Source organism: Malurus melanocephalus, unplaced genomic scaffold (assembly GCF_030028575.1).
Source record: "Malurus melanocephalus ecotype Western Australia unplaced genomic scaffold, MMel_1.1 scaffold_65, whole genome shotgun sequence".
Classification (NCBI taxonomy): domain Eukaryota; kingdom Metazoa; phylum Chordata; class Aves; order Passeriformes; family Maluridae; genus Malurus; species Malurus melanocephalus.
Window position 1 is genome coordinate 2,008,280 of NW_026623297.1, and position 22,582 is coordinate 2,030,861.

General features: G+C 45.0%; 1 protein-coding gene across 1 annotated transcript in view; it reads left to right on the plus strand.

Annotated features, from left to right (window-relative positions):
- The first annotated feature begins 10,054 nt into the window (after positions 1 to 10,054).
- Positions 10,055 to 22,582, plus strand: part of FRMD4A (FERM domain containing 4A) — a 271,255-nt gene continuing 258,727 nt past the window's right edge. The window contains exon 1 of the mRNA XM_057366444.1: positions 10,055 to 10,621. Within this exon, the coding sequence (XP_057222427.1) occupies positions 10,589 to 10,621 (33 nt within the window). The 5' untranslated portion in view covers positions 10,055 to 10,588. The remainder of the gene's footprint in view (positions 10,622 to 22,582) is intronic.

Consider the following 22,582-nt stretch of genomic DNA (forward strand, 5'->3'; position numbering starts at 1 on the left):
GCATCTCTGACACTGATGCTTAGAGGCTGCAGTGCTACAGGAAGAGTTTTCCTTGAACTAGACAATTTTACCTCCCAGATGGTTATCACCAGTGGGTAATAAATCTGGTGATGTTTTCTAAGTGACCTTTTAAAGTAAAGACYATTTAATTATCTATAGGAACACCGATTTAGAGAAAAAATACAGATATTCTGCAAATTTTTTCAAAGTACAAGGTGTTAAAGATGTTTATAAAGTGCATTTAAAGTAGAAAAAAATCCTTTAATAGATTTCCAAATCTATGTGAGGTCCTGCAGGAAATAAAACGTGCCTTGAGCTGAAGCTGTAGCAATTCAGTAGTGGTCAGCTCTGGCAGCAAAACACACCCTGAAGTGGAGGATGAAGGCCACGGTGCAGCGTGGTGCTCCCAAAATCAGCCACAGCAAGGACCTGGAGACCCCCTGAGGAGCATGGCAGCAACGTTGCTGCAGAGGACCATGGCTGAAGAAGTTCTGCATCCTGATACGGTTTTCTTACAGTTTTGTATCTCTGTCCATGACACAGAAAAGGAGAGGCTGCTGCTCCCTTGGAGGTGCAGCATTTGCCAGGCAAGGGCCAAGCAGTGGCTCCCCCTGGGCTCCCTGGTGGGGGTGTTGAGCACAGATGGCCTCACTCCCCCCTGTCCACAGCCAGACACAGAGAGCTGGAACTGCTGGGGATGCCCCTTTAACAGGTGGAGCAGGACTATAAGGAGCAGCTTGCTGGTGATTTTTAGTTAGGGGAAAAAAAAACTGATCTAAAAATGTACTTGTGCCTGGCAGGGTTGATCTGCAGAACTAATCCTTTGCATTACTTTTGCATCTCCCATCTGTGATTTCACAGTTAATTGACTTATCCATGCAATGTTCCTCTGAGTATAGATTATCTCCACTTTCATAGCGATCAACCCGAGTGCCTGGGGGTTTGAGACGTAACTTGCCCTAAACCCTCAAGGGATTGMGAGGCAGAGAAGAGAGTAGACCTGGGTCCCCCCTTTGCACCCCCAAAGTGGGTTCCCTTTTCCCATGGAAAAACCCAAAAAGTCATGCCCCACATGGCAACGAGCTACCATGCTGCACCCAGTGCACCTCACCATCACCCCAAACCTTCAGCAAGGATTTGTGGGTCTGTCCAGAGCATGAAGTACAGAGCTGCTCTTGGCCCACACATGTGAGCCCTGAGGTACAAGTCAGGCCATTGCTCGTGGACAAATGCCACAGCCCCCATCATGTGGCTGAATTTATTTTTAGCACTCACAACGTCGATAACCGCAGCGCAGCACCGGCCGCATCGATCGCGCTGATGCTTTCAAGATCAATGTTTGTAACAGCCCTGGCTACAGCTCTTTGGGGTGCTCCAAGCTCCATTCTCCCCTTGAGAGGCTGAACTTCATCCCTGTGGAAGCTGTGGGTGGCTTTCACTTGCTATGTGTTTTGGGTTATGCCTGCATAACTCCTGTAAGGACTAAGCATCCTCTAAGCATCAGCTACTTTTGGATCAATAGCAGACCAGCCCTATGCCACGGATTTCTTTCCATGACTGAACTCACTCCTTCCCCAGACCTTTAACTGTGTCTTGGAACAATGGTGCTGGCTTTAAAATGGTTTTTAATAGGCAAAGTGAGGTGAAGAGAGAAGGAGAGYTAAGAAGTGGTCATGTCATTACAAATGCAGAAGCAGATAAAAAGCAGGTGAGGAAACACTKTACAGGAAATCAGAAGGAAGGTTGGGTGCCTAGCAGTCATTACATCCAGGTGATGCTAAGATTTCAGTGTTAGAATTAATTGTTTAATTTATTGAATTTTGCAAAATTAATGACCTTTGCAAATACCCCCCCCCCAAAAAAAAAAAAAGTTTCGGGCATGATTTTGGGCTCTTTCCACATGTTTCAGAACACRTACCATTATTTTAAAAAGTTCAGCTCCATCATCACAGTGACTGCCATTCTTAWTGCATGCAAGATATTTCAGATGGGCAATCAGTGTGTTAGAATAATGAGCAGAAACCTTAATGAGATGCTGTCATCCTTATTTCTGTCAGGGTTGTGGTACAGAAAACAAAGAAAAATGGGGTTTTTTTCTGGCAGTAAGGGCACATGTCACCTTTTCCTAGCACAGGTCAAGGCAACTGAGCCTTAGAAGTCCCAGTTCATTCCACTCACTATAAAGAAATGATAATAGACCAGCTAAGCTGGAGCCAGTCACAGTGTAGATATTTGAAGTTGGCTGAGATGAATCCCACCTCTGATCTGTCTCAGTGAGTTTTCTTGTTGTTTCCAGATAAAGAAAGATTGRGGTCCCTGAATTTTAACAGCATCTAATGGTGCCATGAAATCCAGCATTGGATATTAATTCAAATGAGGCTTTTATGCAAGTGGGGATTGTTGTTTAGGCTGAAAACAGGCTGATGATATATATTCATTATATGTAGAAGCTCTCTTGTGCCTTGCTGGGGATGCTGTGCCGGCATCTTCATTTTACATCTTTATTGACATTCTGGGAGATGCATAAATGTCCCATTAGCCCAGTAAAGATGGCAAAATGAGACAGCAGGGAGACCTAGGATCAGAAAAACCCTTAAAAGAATATCTGTTTGACAGTGTTCATGCAGTGAGAGAAGCACCCAAAAGGGGATGACACCTCTGCAGACACAGAGAGCCCCTGCCCCAAGAAACTCAGTCTGGGAGATAAAAGGGTTTGAGAGGACCAGGAGCTGAATGAATGAACAAACGTTTGAGTTACTTTAGCACTCTTCTTCTTTCCAAGGTCAGTGAAACTTTGGTTAGAAACACTCTGAGCTGGGACACGCAGTGACCAATAGCCAGGTGGCCAAAGGGCATCACCAGGGAGGCTTGGAGCCCAAAAGGGACAGTGACCCAAGGAGAGACTCACAGGCAGCTGCTGAAGTAGTAGCCATGGACAGAGCTAGAAAAATCCACTAAAACAGAAGGCAACATGCTACAGCATCAGCTTTTACTCGAGGGAGTGACAGGAGCCCCACTGAGATGAAACAGGAGGGATGTCTGTCTCCTACCCCAGAAAGTAAATCCAAGTGATAGTGATGACTCTGAGTTTACAAACAGTTCTCTGCCTCTAGAGAGTGAGATTCATTAGGGAAYGAGCAAACTGATATAAAAATAACTACAGTGAAAAAATGTAGGATCATTATGAATAAAAAAGGTATCACATGTTTCCCTGAGTCCTGTGCTCTGGCATYTGATTATGTCCTGTGAAGAAGTCTCTCTCCATCAAATAAGGGGGGTGCAGGATCTAACTCTGTCATCCAGGGCATCCTCCTGCCTTCACAGTGTTTTACATGCAGATATATCTTCTGAGACCTGCAAAATTCTCCCCTAGCCTTCACCCTCAGAGGGATCAAAACTGCACATGCACTTTGGAGAAGAGATGATTGATCTCGGGGGGCTCTTTCAGATGGGGTTCTGATTTGCATCAAAACTAACTTAAAGGATTAAAGAATCTCAGCATGAAATAATATTTTATAGGACCCCTTTTGGACATTCCAAGATTATTATTATTATTGTTGTCCTGTACTTTGTCAGCCCCTTTCTTACCCTTGCCTGTCTTCAATTTCTGCTTTATCCCAAGCCCTTCTGTTCATTCCCTCCTTTTCTCCTCTTCCTCAGGCCAAAATACCACAGTYCAGGATTTGCACAGTTGTAATGATATCACATTTCAGAGAAATGGCTATTTCTCACCTCATGCCTTGTCTGCCCTGTGAGAGCTGCTCTCCTCTTCCAGTACACACAGAGATGTGTCCAGAGAGCATCAAGTGCATTTACAGGCATTAGCAGAGTATCTGGGAGTCACCTTGCMTCACAGGTTGTGTTTTTACAGATCTGAAGTGCCTATAATCAGGTTTCTGACTGAGATCATAATAGCTGTGCTTTAGCAGAGTTGTAACTTTGGAAAACGGTGTTTAATTTGACAGAGATATTGACAGGGATGGGGTCAGAGTCCTTTCCATTGGAAAAACAGCTTCTGTTACCCTGTTTTGTTGATTTCTTCTTGCAAACCAAACGCAAACATTCAGTGTTTGTTGCTTTCCACATTGTGCCCCGTTTGAACGGTTACTGAAGTGGATGAATAAATCATCTGACTGTTGAAACTGCATACATAGACCTAATGCTCCAGTGAAAGGCTTTGTGTGTGTTTGGACTGTTAACGTCCAGAACAGCAAATACACCCAGCAGCAAAAGGAAAATATTGCKCAGCTGCTATTTAGGGATGGAAACCCCTTCATATTTCTAGCACAAGTTTTGTCAGAAGACTAAGAAGGATGTTCAGCCTTGTGGTTKCACCTGCTGGGAGCCAGGACAGCCAGAGGCCATTTTGTTTGCTGGGGATGGGGGTGATTTTGCACAGCAATTCTCAATTTGAGTCTGTAAGCCCCACCTCTAAAACTCCCATTTTTCATCTGAATATCCTCAAAGTATCTATAGATCCTCCCAGTGAGCCAGGATGGAGGCAAGGAAAAAGAAGAWAGTCAAAGCCTTGCCCAAGCCACGGAGCCAGGGCCTGATCCTGGGAATCTGCTTCTTCAAACACAGCAGTCCCCATCTCTGCTGGGGTGGTTTATTTGCCTGGTAGAGGGGCAGATTTTCCTTCCTAATCTGCCACACGGGCTTAACAGGAATCRTGATAACAATGGCTGAGATCACTGATGTGACACAGAGATAAATCCTTTCAGTCACTGCAGGAGGGTGGATGGACCCTGATGGTCCTGCCAAGCAGGGCAGGGTGCTGAACTGGCTTTGCACTAATTCAGTCTCTTTATCAGACTTCCACAACGACCTRTGGTCCTCAGATATGACTTTTTTATGTCTGCCTTCCAAATCTGAAAGGCAGCTGAATCAGTCTTATTAATACCCTGAGACTTTAATACTCATCATAYTGCTTTTGCTTTCGTGGAAAAAGCCTAACTGTTCTGGAAAAAAAGCAGGTCATTAGAACCTTAAAGATGAGCTCCAGTAAAATAACTGATATTTCTAGCCCTCACAGGAATTGGTGCCATACGAGGGTAAATGGCAGATGATTTTGAAAGCACTTACTCATGCAAATGCTGCATCAATGGAACAGCTTGCAAAGAGCAYGGGTGTGTCCCCTCTTAACCTCCTCAGAGGCCAGTCCCTCTCCCTCTGAGCACTCAGGGCAGATCTCCAAGGACTGCACTGGCAACCTTGAAGAGGAAAACCCTTCTCCAATTTGAAAATACACCCTGCAACCAGCAACAAATAAACACAGTTTCTCAGTGCTGCCAAAGCAACACACCCAGTACAGCGTTGTTCCTCCCCTTGCATCACCGACAAAGCTGCCAGYTGAATTGCGCCTCTATCCTTGGTGCCTTGGCGTGGTACCAAGCAGGAAGCACACAGATAAGCTTTTGGGATCCCAGCAGCTTTTGCAGGGCTGCTAGGCTCAAAAAAGAGCCCACTGCCTTGCCACTGGCTACTAAAAAGAGCTAATTTTGCTCTTAGAATCGTCACTGAGGATCTGGCCTTTCTGAGAACAAAGCTTTATATATCCAGGATGAGATCTGATACCTCACATTTGTTTAACCTTGTTTAGAACTTTATCTACAGCTAAAGAGGAGACTGCAGAGGAAGTGCCATCCCAGAGGGGATACTCCCAGCCATCAGCACAGTCTGTGCCAGGCTGCATCCTCCCAGCACCTTTTGGAGATGGGGATCCCCAGGTTGGCAGTGCTGTGAGCTGCCCCCACATGGGTGGGCACCTCTTCCCCCAAACCCAACCACTGCTGCTCTCACTTCACTTTGCCCTCCTCAAAAAAACCCAGCTTGCTCATCACCAGGAGGTGCCAAATCTGCCTGCACAGCYTGGGCTGTAGCCAGTGGGACTCACCACTATACCCAGCACCTCTGCCTTTTCTTAAAATGTATCATATAAAAATGCACATTAAATTATTCACGATTTGGGCTTTTGGGTGGTTAGACACCTTTTTTTCACTGCTCACCATTTAGRGAAAAAAGACAGAAGAAAGGAATTTCAGGACGTTTTCAGGTGTGTATTTTTCCTGAATGAATGGAAGTTAATTTGATTGATTAATKCATTTATTTTCTGCAACACAGAGAATTAATTCTTGAAAGCAACTATTTTTAATGAGGGGGGAAAAAAGAGAAGGCCCTAAAAGGGACTGGTTCCTGCAGAGCATAAGCAAATCTTACCCTTTTTTAGATAACCCATGAAAAGTTTGCTTTCATGAAGGGAAACCTGGGGAAGCAGTGATGAGAGAAGCACAGTAGCAACAATATTCATACCATTTGGAAGCAAATGTTGTGCTTATAGGAAGTATGCAACAAAAATAAAAAAAAAAAAAACCCAAGCATGAAAGGCACTCCGAGTGTTAAATATTCATTAGTATTCCCCGCACCGCCTGTTCTAAATATAAGATACGTTTCAGCACAGCCCTGGTGTGTGACTGGGATGTTTTCCCCTCCCTTATAGGATGCTATAGCCATTCAGCTGGCGGGGCGTTCCCATGGCAACAGCGCGATGCTACCTTTTGTTAGATGAATGAAATGACCGGTGCCGAGGTCGGCCAGGGGCACACACGCRGGGTAGGCTGAGCTGCCACAGCATCCATTGTCCCTGTGGCGACAGCTCTGGGGGCGGAGGGCAGGAGGAGGTGGCAGCTTTTTGCATCRCAGAGCAGCAGAGACTGGGTCCAAATCCAAACTCCCTCCTTTTTTTCAGGGCTGGCACAGGCAGCACGACTTGGCTCGGTGTTGGCATCCCCACCCCGAAGGTTAGGAAGTGTTCAGCTTACAGAATTTTATCCCAGCTTGGATGCACCCACAAAGGGTGAACAAGAGGAAAATTGAGGGCTGAGRAAAAAATCAGGAGACTGCTCTCCTTCTGGTCTATGGAGTCAGCAGAGCCTAGAAMGAGATTGATCTCCAAGGCTGAATCCATGTGGGACATGCCTGGTTCCAGGTAGACATCTGCCTTGGTCTGCTGTGTAGAGCCCTGCAGACATTTAGATTATGGCAATGTATGAGGGGGTTGCAATGTTTCTCACTCCCATGATTAGTTAAGGTGATTATATTCCCATCTTGTAGGATMTGGKGGTTKGAATCCAGGACAGGATGAACCCCTGCAACRCCTGTGCAAACCAGACAAGTTGGTCCCTTCCTCTGCAGATGGAGAACCTGAGATACACTGGGTGTAGCTGCCCCGGATCTGAGTCAAATGCTGCTCCCCTGTCCAGAAAAAGAATGAGGATGCAAGTGTTCACAGGCTCCTTTTGCCTCTGCAGTGCCTTTGATCTGAAATCGCAGGGGCAGAGGCTGTGGAACGAGTAATTCTGCAGTAATTTGAGCATTGCCCTGAGTCGCAGCCCAGCAGAGGAGCCAAGTGTCGGACCATGGCACTGTTGGGCACTGCTCTGCCAGCTACAGCAACTAAAGCTCTCATTTTAAAGCAAAGATAAACTTCTCTGGCTCCCACAGTTGTAAAATTACTGCTCTGAATGTGAAGGGAGGGGTTGCAAACAGGCTGGAGCACACCAAGAGCAGTCACCCTGCTCCTGTAGCACAAGGAGGGCAGGTTGGTGTCTGCACAGGCTAAAGCAGTGTCTGCCTGGATGTTAGATCAGCTCTATTCCAACCTGGCTCCTGGAGTTTGAGAGGAGGATGATGTGATGCACAATACCCATCCATCCACTGRCACTCCAGCTCTTACTGGAAATTGCCAGGCTTTCCGAGGAGCCAAGACAAAAATGCAGCCAGGCAGAGCCACTCGGGTCCCCTGGCCCCACTGGTGAGGGTGGATGTGACAATCCTCACTGTCACCCCCTGCTTTGGCTGTGCCCCATGGTAATGCCACAGAGGAGCTGATATCTCACCCAGAGACCCAGAGCATCCTTGGGGATGCAGCTTGGGGGGTCTCAGCCTGCACTCCCTAGACAGACAGACAGCCTCACTGCTGGCTCACAGCCACGGGTGCTGCTCAAACAGCACCATACTCTTTCCTGCTCATCCTGCTGAGCTGGGCTCTGCTCTGACTCATGCAGTATCAGCACAATTCCCAATCCATTCAGATCAGAGAGGCTTTGAGTGCTGCTGAACCAGAAAGGCCCCAGCTTGCTTTTCTGGTCCCAGACTGAATTACTCTTTTGGACTTCAGGAGAAATGCTTTTTTTTTTTTTTTTTTTTTTTTTKTAAACAGAGATAACACAGGAAGCTCATGAGGCACTGTGGCTTAGCCTAGTTCAAAGCAGAGCCGAGCTTTATGAGAACTGGGCATTCATACAGTGCCATGGGTGCATCATAAACATTAACATATTGCATTAAATCTTGACCACCTGGCCTGGCATCTCCAAAGCACCCAAAAGGTCCTCTCTTGTTATGTTCCTCTTGGGGCTTTGGACAGTCAAATTCCCCTGACAATTTGGACAAGATGATGTTTCACAGATGCACAGACTTGTAAACCTCTCATCAGAGTCTGGCACAGCAGAAAAATCACATTGGCCTTGTTTTACTAGAGCCTGGAATTCCTGCTGTCATTTACTCAAAGTCTTATTAAAGTCTTGTAAATATAAATAACAAAACACTTTTCTATACAACCAGCAAGAAATGGATGAGCCTGCCAGCATTCTACAGTCTCTTTAGCTCTGGAGAACTCATCTCTRCCTTCAGGATGATATGATCAGATTCGTTCATGTTTGGTAAGAACCTGAATTTGGCTGAGAACAGTTAATTATCTTTGAAATTAATATTTATCACTGTAGARGGCACCTCCCCTGCCTGTTTKTACCCCRTAAAGAATAATAAGAMAAATGGCCTAAAACTGCAATRTGTACAGKGTTRAAAGGACTGGAAGACAGAGARAGGAAAAGGGATGTGTGGGGTTGAACACCCTCGCATGTGTCACTGTCTGGGAACATTTCTGCTGTTTGAAGGGCAGGGGTTGTGTCTGTCTCAAGCTTTGCACCCTGGGATGCCATGAACCAACCATGACTTCACCATGAACATATTCCTCTTCACCTTCTCCCTCTCAGTGTAGCCTCCAAGAGCCTGGGCTGAGCATGAAGGATACATGGGGTCAGAGATGGTCCCTGGTCTCAAAGCCAATCACTTTGAGAGAGAGCTGGTCTTTCTTTCTGGTTTTGCAGGAGTCTCAGTGACTGGCTTGGACCAGAAGGCAGAATTTTAGATGGTGAAAGCTAAATGAGGTGAATCCCCATTGTCATCCAGAGAACATGTGGTATTTTCAGGACTTTAAGCAGATCCAGCTCAGTGCSTGAATCAGACAATGACTCTCCCTAAGCATGTAGCTTTGGGGCCTCWGAGTTGATGTTAAAGGGCATTAGAAATTTCCACCTGTAATATGCTCCAACCAGCCTGACAGTGATTTTTCTAACACTGAAAATCCAGTTCTKGTGGTGTAACAAGGTTTTAAATTTTGCTTTTTGACAGCACAGTTCTGGTATGTGGTAGGTTATCCCCTGGGCTGAGGAAAGGGATTCCTTTTTGTGTCTGTGTTAGGAAGTGGGGTGGCCATCCTGATCTTCGGAGCAGTGATGGGCAGTTGTGCTCTTTTGATGGTGTTTCAAAAGGGTTTTACTTTGGACTGGTCTAGTCTGGTCCTGTGGAATGAACATTGATGTTTTTGTGGGTGTGAAGYTCATCTTTTAATGGATGTTTTAAAGATTTTTCTCTGAAAGAGATTTGGTCCWAGCATCACTTCATGATGGAAAACAAAATACATAAAGCAGGAGCAATCAGGGAAATTTCCACAAAGGCATGCTCTGATCTGATTTAAAATRCTAATAGAAATGTATTCAGGGAGTATCTTTTGCTGACCAACTTCGCAGGAGTATATTCCTTTTGTTTCGTGAGCTTTGCTTTCTTTCTTTCTTTCTTTCTCTCCCTGAATTCCCGGCTGACAATTGACAGGAACTCCCTTTCAGCGTGGGTTTGGTCACTCGCTGGCAGTAAACGCGCCCAGCAGAAAATGCTCCAACTGTTGGGCGCTTCCCGAGCAGGGAAAACCTCCTGGGCTGAGGCTTGSAACGAGGATTACACCCTTTTAAGTCAGTCTCGGGGAATCCACGATCTTCCGCGGTGACGAAGTTGTGCCGGTGCTTTCCTCGCTCGCTCGGGGAGCGGAGGAGCATCAGCCCCGCTCGGGCGCGTCCCCATCTCCGAGGCGGCGGCACAATAGGCAGGAAAAAGTGCCAGAGCTCCTTCCCTCGCAGCGGGTCCCCGCGGCTGGGCTGGGATCCCGCAGCCCGTCCTGTGCTGAATGCATTACGTAAGGCAGGGATCGTTTGTCAGCCGCGATGGTACAAACATAGCTGCGGGCAGATTATGCACAGAGAGCGAGAGAGGAGGGACAGGGAGGAAGGGCTCTCTCTCCAGGAGCGGGGCTCCACGCGGCTGAGGATCGCAAGTTGGCAGGCTGGCAGCTGGCTGAGCTCCCGTGAAGGGTGTCGCTGCCGGTCCCTGACATGCTCTTGTTCGTGTGGGATGCTTGAGACGGGCACGAGATACTAAGTTGGGCGACGAGGATTGGCATGAGGATCGGACCAAAATGGAAGGGCTTCTGTCTCCGATGAGGACGAAGGTAGGGGAAGATGTTAATGTCTTTTGAAGCTGAATTTACCCGAGGAGGGGAAGGGGAGTTGCGGGGCTAGCTCTGTGAATAGGGGGCTTGTCGAGCTTTTGTCTCTTTTCTTCCCTCTTTCTTTTTTTTTTTTTCTTTCTTCTTTTTCAAAACTATGCTCGTGAATGTAACTCGGGAGAGGAGCGACAGCACTTGCCTCCAAGAGGGGAGTAACGCATCACTCCTCCTCGACAGAGATGACCTTTGTAAATGAGTTTGCCTTTTGGAGTAGACAGCCATATTTTTGTTTGAATTTCCAGTTGGAGGCTCTCATTGTGTCTGTGTGTCTGTGCGTGCTCCCCGGGGAGCCGGTCCGGGAATGCATACCTGCGGCACAGGGACGGATGGGGACACCCCAGCGTAGTGTTTTCGGCAGCAAGGGAGGCAAAGTGGACCGGCAAAGTGGGTGATTTTGTGCCCAAATACCCTGCCAGGGTGGGAGACCTCTTGTTGTGGACCCAGACCAGAAAGCTGTAAAAGAGAGTGAATGTACAGAGCTCGGGAATTGCTGCACTTGTCTGCTGCTTTCTGACACTCCCAACTCTCTTCAAAGGTTTGACATTAATTGTCATTATTAAAGAAACTCGAATTCCGTCRGGGAAAATCCAGAGAAAAAGCAGTGATGGTTTAGTTTGTAAAATTTCTTCCCGTGCCATTATTTCTTTGTGGTCCTGGGGGATAGACTGAATCCTGATTGTATTTTATTTAGTCACTGCCATGTGGTAACTGCCGCGGGTAAATCCTTGTGATTTCAGTCCATCACCACACTTAGTCCACCCCTGTTGTGTTGTATCTCAGGATAGAATTGGAATTCAATGGCAATTCTTCCTGGGAACAGGGTATGTTCATAGGTCTTAGATGTAAACATCTTTGAAGGGGCATTTAGACCAGAGTTGCTTTCTCTAAATGCCAGACTTGAAAAAATTKTGAGAAATTGCTTGCCCAGCCCCTGTGCTGAGGGAGATCAGCTAGTCTGGTCTCTTCAATTACATTCCTGCTCTCCACTATCCTAAATTAAAGGCTCTTCAATGATTGAGAGTATTTTCAATGTTAAAACCAAGAAAAGTKATTTAAATAAAAATAATTTGCCAGCAAACGTCTGCACTGCAATTCTCCAGGGGAGTAATTTTTTTCCCACTTTAATTCAGGTCTTTTTGTCTTGCACAGTAAGTTGGGAATTTAAAAAAGGACCTGCCAACTTCCTATAGCTCTCTATTACCAAGAACAATGCTATGGGCAGTTTTTAGAATGAAAGATTTATAAGGGATTAGAGACCCAGCCATTCATATCTCTCATTACTGAGGAATACATACATTAATGTTAGGCTTTGTAAGGCACTTCTCAGTATACTTTTTTAAAAATCAGATAATAGATAAAACCCCTGGGAGCTGCCCAAAATTTCCAGCTCATTTCCATTATTAGAAAACGTAACTTTCATTGCTTTAGCTGATGTTTCCATTCTGCTCCTCTATCCAGGCTTGAAACGACTGCTGGAGGCAGTCTCTCCCAGGACTGCTGTGCTCTCAGGCTGATGCCTGGATTACAGTCAGGCGTGTGTAGTACCAGCACCTGCAGCATGTGTGAAGCCATAAAAATGACAGAGTAGAGTAAGGGAAGTGGTCCACGACTGGGTATTCTGTTTGTTCATCTGACCTGCTTTGTAGCTGGAATGTAAATCCTAATAATGCTATCCATAAAATGTAATCTCAATTTCCACCGTCTGGTAATTTATTGCTCCTGTAGAAGAATATGCTTGGGAATATAGACATGGTCTTTTGGACCATAATTTRCTGTAATATTAAATAAAGGGCGAGATTCTGAGCTCCTTTGTGTAAGGGAAAAGCTTTTCAAGTCAAAGCARTGTGATTTTAAATCATCTATTGCAATGATGTAAAAGGGAGGGGATTCTCTGGAAGACCCAGATCCTGACGTTGTTGTTACGTTGCTGTTCATCTGGAGTGACTCCATGGCAGCTGATGGAGATAGTCAAATATCTGTGAAATAAAGGTCAGGATTTGGCCCTTACATCTTCATCTTTCAGAGGAACAACAATGCATAGATCACTTGAATAGATTTGAAAACTAATCTCATTTTCAAGATGCTTCACGGCTGGCAGCGGCTCCCTGCTCCCTGCCAGAAAATCAAGTGTAAAWTCTATTAACTCCCCAAATGCAACCTTAATATGTGATGACTACACAAAAAAAAACTTGACARCAGCGAGGCTGCTGATGTGCCGAGACCCCTGCCTGTCACACTCTCCAATATTGCCTCATTTTCCCCCCTCTATTCCCCCGTCTGTCTGATTCCATCTGTTGTCACTTGTTTTRCACTAAGGCTGCAACTGTTGGAGGCCAGTGGGAAGTTTTTTTGTCCTTTGGTTTGTACAGTGACGTGAGGGGCAGTGGGCTTCTGGTCATTTCTGGCAGAGCTTCCTGGAGAGAGCCTGGAGCATCTGGGAGATACAAGATTTAACATTTGTGGAAATGTCTGCCTTTTACAGTGAAACACAAATATAGGCWCAGTTTTATCCTTGGAGTCCCAAACAGCTCTATTTAGACTGCTCAAATCCAGACAGAAAACTAAAACCAAACCATTTTCTTTGTTTCCATGGGTAATTAAGAACAAGAGCTGACTCTGCAGGCACTTCTCACAGTCTGTCACCAGTGAGTGAGGAAAGCCTACATCTGTCAAAGGCAAGGGTGCCTGGAATTAATGAGGTCTAAATCCCCACAGGTGGGATTGGATGAATCTTGTGGAGGTCCCTATTGCACACAGGGGTTCTCACTCGGTGTCAGAGCTGACAGAAGGACAGGTGGGCACATCTTGACTTCCAAAGCCCAGTTCAAGGTGCAGGAGGGCTGGGGCTGAGACACTGGACAGAGACATGGGCACAATGTCCTCACTTCTCCAACCAGCTCAATGGCAGAGCTTCCTAGCAGAGGGCTGGGAATGTACAGCCAAGAGCACATTTCATAGAGGACTTGTGTCTCATTCCACAAGGTAATAACCCATTTGGTTGCTGGGCCATGCTGGATGATCATACAGTGGGTACTTAGTAACTTAGAAACTCTTTAAAATATTTGGTTAATTGGGTATTAAACACTAAGCACATTACACCGTGTAATGGACTCCACTGCAGCGAGCCATGGGTGATTAAAACATTTCTGCTTTTGTATAACCAGGGTGCACAAATGCAGGAATTCAAGGGAAAGGGAAGGAATACATGGTAAAATGGGCTGGTATATCAAAATTGAAGCAGATAAGGAGAGCACATTGAACAGGAAAGTTACTGCATTTTTTTGTTGATTAAATTCCACTTGATTAGAAGTAATGGTGGGTTGTAAATATTTGGTGGATGAATGGAGATACTTAYAAATATTAACAGAACTATTTAAATTCTGTAGCTGAGTATGTCTGAGCTGCCTTTTTCAGAGCAAATGAATGTRCACAATAGCGATGTCCCCATGCCACCTTAAGAGACTGTGAAGTTGATTGAGTACCACGAAGTGAAAAGAATGAAGAAATGCATAAATATTGCACTCCTTTTGTTAGCCTCCATTTTAATTTGTTTTATAATCCTCAACACATGCACAATTTGCCTTAACCCTCAGTGCATCGCCTTCAGCAAATTACACTGGCATAAGAATTTCAGTAATTTCAGTTTCTCTGCTGCTGACACTTGCCAGTGCACGCTACTGAATTTGCAATGAGCACCTGGCTCGAACCACACAGAACTGGCTACTGCTCTATTTTCCTTTCAGAAGCTTGTGTTTGGTGGTTTTTTGTTTATCAAAGCACTGCCTCTCTTTCAGAGTGGCTAAAAGAACTTTTTCAATGAACTTTTCGTCTGTTCAGAAACACACRCAGAGGGTAAATGGAGATTAATTGCTGTCGAATTTACTAAGCTTTGCATCCAAAGATAATGAATTTTGAGTGTTCCTGTGTACAGCAATTCAGCAAGGGAACTCAGTAAATAATGTGTGTAGTATTTAGATAGTGCTCTTTAAATGTTAATGGGGCTGTTCTTGCTTATTAAATCTTATTAACTTTATCTGTTTATTGTAGATTTTGGGGATTAGCAAACTCCCATGGTGTTACTGTCAGTTTGTTAAACCTTGTTGGCTCTGCTTTCARAGCCACTTAGTTTTTGACCTCTGGATCTCTCACAAAGAATGGTTAAGTTGTCCCTGTGCCTTGCTCAGAGAAGTTCACAGTGGCTCAAAGCAGAGAAATTTTGGGAGGTACCCTGAGAATCCTAAGYAGCAAAGGCTGTGACAGCTGGCCTTCGGGATTGTCAGGGGAGGAAATCAGGAGGGGCAATTACTCTTTCACCTTCCTTGGATGGCATCATAAAGAAGTTTATATAGCAGGCTTTTTGTGCAGCTGCAGCAGCAAAACATTTGAACAGATTCTAAACTTTAATCTTGCAAGCTGTCCTGCAGAAGTGCAAATTAGGATCCTGCACTGTCTGGACAGCTACACATACCAAAATCACTTTACAGCATTGTCGTAGAAGCCAAGAGGAAGAATAATTCCTTTGCCTATGTTGTGAAACCAGTCMTGGTGTTTTTAAGAATACCAGAATACCCAAAGGCAGAAGTTGTCCCCATCCCTCCACAAGCATTCACATTCCCCCTATGAAGCTGCAGTTCCCTGTTTTGATTTAACTGTGTATTTCACTCCCACTTTGAGTGCCCCATCAGGAYAGACACACTCTGCTGCTAATGACACTTAGTGAGATTTCCAAAGCCATTGATTTCTGGGGTTTCTGACCTTCCAGCTCACATGGGTGGTGGGCAGACAAACCTTTGAGGTTCCTGTGCAATCACCCATCACCCACGAGCTGACACAGCCACATGAAGGTCGTAGCATGGACTGGGAAGTGCTGGTGTTCCCTCAGCAGCCCTTCCTCACAGGCTGTCGAGCAGCTGAAGGGGGTRCCTCCTTCCTTGTCTTATTACCAGTCTGACACAGAGGTTAATGAGGCCATATGTAATTCTCTGAGCCTGTAGATGGTTAAAAAGAAAAGCAATTCAAGAAATAATGGAGTCCTATGTCTCTTACTGTTAATCATAATTTTATAAATACCTGGGAGARAGGATGTAGAGGCATAACTCAGAGCAGAGTTTGGCTTTGGAATAGCTCTACCATAACATTATGCCTCTGGAAAAGCAGAGCCATTTCTGTTCTGTAACATTTCCTAAACCCATTCAGATTTAAAGTCAATATATCACTGAACATAAAACTGAAAGGTTATTTTTCCTCCCCGGCTGTGCTCTGCAGCAGAGCAGTGAGCTCCATGCCTGACTGGGCCCTGCATTCATGCCCAGTCACAGCAGGATGGGTTATTTACTGTACAGGGAAAGGAAACTTTGTGTATCCTGGGCAGGAGCTGGACTCTACACTGCTRACAGGAATTGCATTGCAGAGCTCTGGGAGATCAAAATCCAGCACAGAGACTTGTGTGCTTGGTGCTGGATCATGAGAACACAATCCCTGTCCCCAAATGCTCCCTTCTGAAGGCTAGGGGGGAAATGGGGACATTTTGCCTGTGTGTTTAAGGAGGAAGGATTGCAGTTCAGGTTGTGGTATTTCGTCCATGATCCAAAGCCTGGGGGTGCTGTCCATTCTCCACATCCTCAGGAGCACAACTGAGTTCAGGCTGCACTATCCTAGCAGCTTCCCTCGGCTGCACACCAGGCTGAGTGGGTTCAGCTCTTGCTGAGCTCTCCCATTGCCCTCAGACAGCCCTGAGAGGACCCAGGATAATGACAATGCTGGGATTTCTTTGCCTTTCACAGACAGTTTGATCTTCCCACTGCCATCACCAGCTGAGCATCGGGACCCCATCTCTGGGATGTGCAGTCAGGCTTGGCACGTAATTGATTTGGAGCCTGGAATGGTCACAGAGTGCCCTGGTGACCAAAGCTCTCACACTCTGTGTCAAACACCACTGGGTCCTTTCAGGGGATGGAGATAGGAGCTGCTCCCACGTGCTCTGCTCACCTCCCACTGCCCAGACACCATGTCCAGCTCAAGCCATCCTGCACCCCAGCCTCAATTCTGCATGTCTTGCTCAGCCTGTGCAAACCCAGGGTTGTAGCAGAGGAGCCCAGGAATGTCTTACATTCCCCAAACCTTCATGTGGCTGAGGTCCCTTGAAAGTGCCCAAGGACCTTCTCTTGGCTCCGATGGGACCTCACAGAAAAGCAGCCTGGTGGGCAATGCATAGACCACAGAGCTACAAAAATGAAATTAATAATATCAATCACAGGAATAACAATGTAATAATAATTAAAAATAATATTTAAAATGCAGTATGGCAGGGCATGAACTGGAGGGAAGAAAAGTGATGATGGTGGCTCTGACAGCATAAAGCTTGCTAGCTCAGTGTGTGGGTCACAGGCATTTTTATGAAGTGCAGACAAAATACACTGGTGAGCACTCATCTTCCCAGTCATTTCATTAAGTATTTTACTTAATGGCAGCTGTTGGCGAGGCAATTGGCCACCCTTTTCAAAAGCAGAACTCAGACACCCACTCTTTAGCTGTGAATCACAAGTTGCAATCCTTGGGGAAGGTCGCAAAGTCTTGGCTGCTGCAAATATGGGAAAGCTGAAAAAAAATGAGAAAGTTGTGAATGAGATGATTATGAAGCAAAAAATGATGGTTGCTCCAAAATGCCAGCCTGGTAGTTATCTATGGAGAAAAACAGCTCTCCTGCACGTCTGCCTGATATAATAGGTCATTCAGAAGGCAGTTGTTGGTGGGGACTGCGTGTGTTTAATGTTTAGGACTTTATGGAATGCAATAAAGCACTTGCATGATGCATATTTCATGCAAAAAATGTCTGATCCTTAACCAGTACATACCAGTATAGCTCTAAGCATCTCGGCACAGACCTCGTAATGGCCAGCCATTTCTTATAGCATTTTACTGGATTTAAATAAATGCAAAATAAGTGCACAGCTGGGCATGTGGGCTTTCTTCCTGACAACGCAGACCTAATGTACCTTAGCTTTCCCTGTTTTCCTCTTTTATCAACATTGCAATATAAACACCACCAAATCTGTGAGATCAAAACTGTGACCCCACTTGGGATTTAACCAGCAAGACACAAATCCCAAATCCTTCAGGTTGTTCCAGTTCAGAGGAGACGCAAGGAATGATGCAGGTGTCTTTTTGATGTAATTTATAAACATATCCCAATGTCAATAAACACACAAAGTCCTGTTTCCTTGACCACAGCAGATATCAAACAAATGAGAGAGCAGTTTCCCTGCTCAGGGTGGCTTCTTTCGTGYAACATTCATCCACACCTTTTTTTTTCTCGGAATCTTGGTCCTTGGCTTGGTTATCCTGTGAGGGAGGGATTTCCCTCCCTCAGTCACAGAGTGTCACACCCATGGCAGACCAGCTAAAGGAGTCAATCCCTTCTCCTCTTCAAGCTCCAAGTCCCCATTTTGGTGATTTGTTTGGGTTTTTTGGTTTTTTTTGGGGGGAAAAGCCCTTGTTCCTTTTGTGCAGGAGTTCCTGTTGTGGAAGTGCCGTGTTGCAGCTTCCCAGCACCCAACCTCTCCCCATGCTCAGAACAGGAAAATCTCCCCAAATGCAGCTGTCCTGAGGCACAGCCATTGACTTGGGTCAGTCTGAGCTGCTATTTAAGGCTGATTTAGTAGTAAATGCAGCAAAAATATCAGCAGTAAAAATTTACCACTCCTTTTTTTTTTTTCTTTTTTTTTTTTTTTTTTTAACAAAATCTCTCCCATGCAACAAACACCAGAGGAAAGTGGTGGCTCTCATGACATGCCATGGAGTCCCTGGGCCACAGCATGGATGAGGCACAGCCCAAAGCAGCAGCCTAACCCATTCCAGTCCCTCTGAAAACAGGCAGATACCATCACTCTCCTGCTCTTGGTAGCACAAACGCTTGCAAAGTTTGGCTCTGCTGAAGGAACATGAAAGGTAGAAGCCCTCTCCCTGGTAGACAGCACTCAAACCACTCGGGGCTTTGAAGACAGGAGGTCAAAAACAATATCTCAAGTCAGTTATCAGCCAGTCCTGTCTTCCCTTCCTCCCCTCCCTCTGGCTCAGAGCTGCAGGAGTTCAGGTCCTTTGATGTAAACCTGTCAGACACTTTGGTCTTTTCCCTGCTCTGCCCTGCCCTATTCTTCCACACACACATTTGTGTGAGATTTTAATTACAGGCATGAGCATATTGGTAAGGAAACCCTTCCTTAATTACACGCTCAATTAATTCCAGTAGCTTAGGAGTTGAAATATAAAGTTAGGTGAAATCATTACTACTACATCTAAAGTTGAATCTCTCCATGGCCAGGTTCTGAATAATACTGTGGGAGCCATTTTTCCTTAGAAAAATAGGTTTCATTTAGAAGAGATTCAATTCTTTTGGACAGAGGGAGTTAGAGTATTATCTGGTGCCACTGATATTCTTTCCCAGAAGGACTAATTACTTACAAAGCTAATCTTTTTAGCAAATATTCCATGATCAGGCCCAAGAATTGGGGCACAAATAAGCACAAATAAGGCAATAGTTAGTCTCACTAGGGCTGGCACAGCCCCTCCCCTAATGTGTTGTGGTCTTTAGAGAGAGATCAGGTGAGATGAGAGATTAAATGTGATTTCATAACATCGGATGCCTCAGTGCTCACAGCCCTGCTGGTTTTTGGGTGAAATTTCTGCTGGTGCTGATGGTGCCCTGGTGGGATGCCTGAGAAACATCCAGGCTGGAACCAACTCATCTGAGCTTTAAGGCAGGATCTGTGCTTGTCTTACTCTGGTGATTCCTAAAGTGTGGGAAAGGCAGCCTGTGTTGCATCCTCAGGTTCCCTGCTGATGCCGCAGCAGCGTGGAAAATAAGGCACAGGTGGAAGGAAAACTGAGCTGGAATGAACAGTCCAGGAGGAGGGAAGGATATGGACAGAGGATTAGGACTGCAGAAGGGAGTTTGAGAAGAGGAACAAGGACTAAACAGATAAGTTCTGGTAAGAACAAGTTGGGGGTAGAGGGGCAGAGATGAGGTGGAGGACTTGAATGGAAACCCCYGTTCAGCCCAGACCCCATGTCCCAGCTGGGTGTGGGTGGTAAAATGCAGATGTGAAAAGCTGCTTTTTAAAGAGGGAACACCACCAAGATGAGAAGTTGGGAAATACTGGAGCAAGGGACATCCCTGCAACTCTGTTCCATCTGACAATTGTTTTTCCCACAGATTTCTTCTTGTCTCCTGTATAAGACAGACAGGGCTCAGATAATGAGCAGCTATTCCTTATTTTGTATTCCCCTCATTTCCTGCTGAATAACCCTAGGTCTTATTTACTGAATACTGCCCTGAAAACAGAATTATTCGTTTTCTTGTGTGCTTTTTTTCTGAAACATTAATTAAAACTATCAAAGTTCATCAAAACCTGTAATCAGACCCTGGTTTGTCTCTGTTTAACTGATGTAGAATTGAGCCATGAAGGAATCATTAAAGGTCTCTCTCAGTKTTGGGCCATTTCTGACTTTTCAGTATCCTCAACATCACACAGTACTTTYTGTGTTCATTGTGTCCCTCACCATTTGCTTCTGGTTGAGCCCAGGCTTTCTTCCAGTCAGGAGAGTCTCTCAGAAACACAAAAATAAAACTTAGATGTCAGAGGTCATTAATAAAAGTTTCGGACATATGAGTACCCTCATCCCCAAACATCTTCACCCCAAGACTTCTTCTTGTCCTGCAGCACTCCCCAGCCTCATTCCTCTGCACATTCTGTCTGCCACAAATGCCAAAGAGCCCTTCAGAAAGCAAACACCTTCCCTGATTCATCYTCAAGGCAGCTCCACCCCACACAAGGAAGATGTGGGTGCACAGGTTAGGGTGAAGGGAGAATATCATCATGCAATTAAAAACTGCTTTGTGAAACATCCACTCATGCCTGGCATTTTCTAACTTTTCACCCTGATATCCACCCAACGCAGTGTTTAATATCACAAAGCATAGGACTGCTGCCACCTGGTTATTTTTTACTTCAGCTAATGTTATTCATTCCCTCTGAGAATTCCAGATAAATTGACTGCAGTTAATCATTTCTCCTTGCACCTTTTCGGAGYAACCCAGGCTGGCAAAGCAGACAGCAGTGGGAGTAGGTGTGAGCAGGGCTGGACTGACTGCAAGGAAATGCCAGGCAGCTTCTGAATGCACAAACCAAAACACAGCACTGTGGAAAACCATGTGCTGAGGGTGGGGAGGGAATTCGTGTCCTCCCATTTGCATCTCTCTGTGTGGCATCTTTGCCTGGAATAAATGCATTTGTCCACATGAAAGGTGAATCTGATTATTTTCCTCTGTTTGACAGGGCAGTAAGGAAAGCTTTATAAAATGGGTGTGACTTTTATGATGCCTTGCAACTCATTTTTAGAAATAGGTGTCTGCATATGCCAGTAATTTCCCTATTTTAAATCAGTCTTGTGCATTTACTGATGATCTTTGCATTCTTGTTGAGTGTAAATTTTCTAGTTAGTAAACACCACATTATTRTTAAAGCAGACTGTCAGGTAGATTTTGAGAACAAAACACTAAACAATTTTTTTTTGCCATTTCTTTAACCTCCAACCAGCTCTTTACAGGTCCTAAGTACTTYTTTTCAATTTTTGGCTTAGACCACATTTTTGTCACATATGCCTGGGTTTGAAGGTTTTTTTGAACATCCTTTTAAGTGGGTGATAACAGTGTTTTGGTGCCTCAGCAAGTGCAAGGGGAAACATCAGCCAAATGTTTCAAACCTCTCCCACAGACATAACAAACCTSTTTTGCCAAGTGAGCTGGGTTTTCTCTTGGATAGAGCAACAAGAAAATGGGAAAAGGTGGCAGAACATGCAGGTAAATGGGATTACACAGCGCAGGGTCAAAGTCTCTCCTGGCAAAACTCCTGAAACTCAGTAGAGATGAACTGCAGTTTCTCACACAGGCGGGTCAGTGCCAGGCTTATTGGGAACACATTAATATGGGAACATCATAGATGCACAGAAAGATGACAAAGTTGTTTAGGAAGCCATCAAAGGCTGCAAAACAACTAATATCAATGGAGAAAAAAAACCCACCAAAAAGCTCAAGAGAAGATACCATTTTTCAATCTGTGCAAAAAAAGGAAAAGTATTTCTTTTCCTTTTCTTTTTTTCCTTTCTATTTTTTTTGTTCCCTATGGAAAGCACATGCACTATTAAATCAGCTTAAATCATTAATCTTCCCTGGGAGATATCACCCACAGTACAAACAGGGAGATGAAATAAAGCTACATTGCCTATTACGTATGTTGTTAAAGAATTAGTGTCAGTGGAGAAAAGACCAAACCCAAAGGGAATGAAATGCAGGGCTGAGAGTCAGTGATGCAAACTTGTGTTTTACCACCGCCCTTGAAGGAGCTGKTCCTTGAAGGAACCGTGCCAGTTTGTGTTCAGCCAGGAATGTRGCCACTCCCTTGTGTGATGCTCCAGACAGTGCAGAAAAGGACCAAGAATCAGGAATTATTTAAAACGTTAATTTCCAGCAAATRACTGGTAAATTCAACAAACAAAACCAAAATCAAACCAAACTTAATCTCAGAACCGATGAGAGACTCATGCTGATTCACAAAATGAAAAACACAGAAATATTTCCAAAACCTAAAAAAGCAGTTAAAGACTCTCAGAAGCAAAAATTATTGTTGAGCATTTACATTAATTTGACAGAATTTATCTACTCTTCTGCTCCATAAAACCCAAGTGCAATACTTAACCTGCAACCCCCAGTGATGTCTGGTGTGTGTTATTCCCAGCCCTGCCGATGCTCGGAGAGGAGCTCTGGAATGCGGAATGAAGGATACGGTGGGGTCTGCGGGCTGAAGGGAAATCATTATTACACAGTAATCAATGCTGTGCATCTTGCGT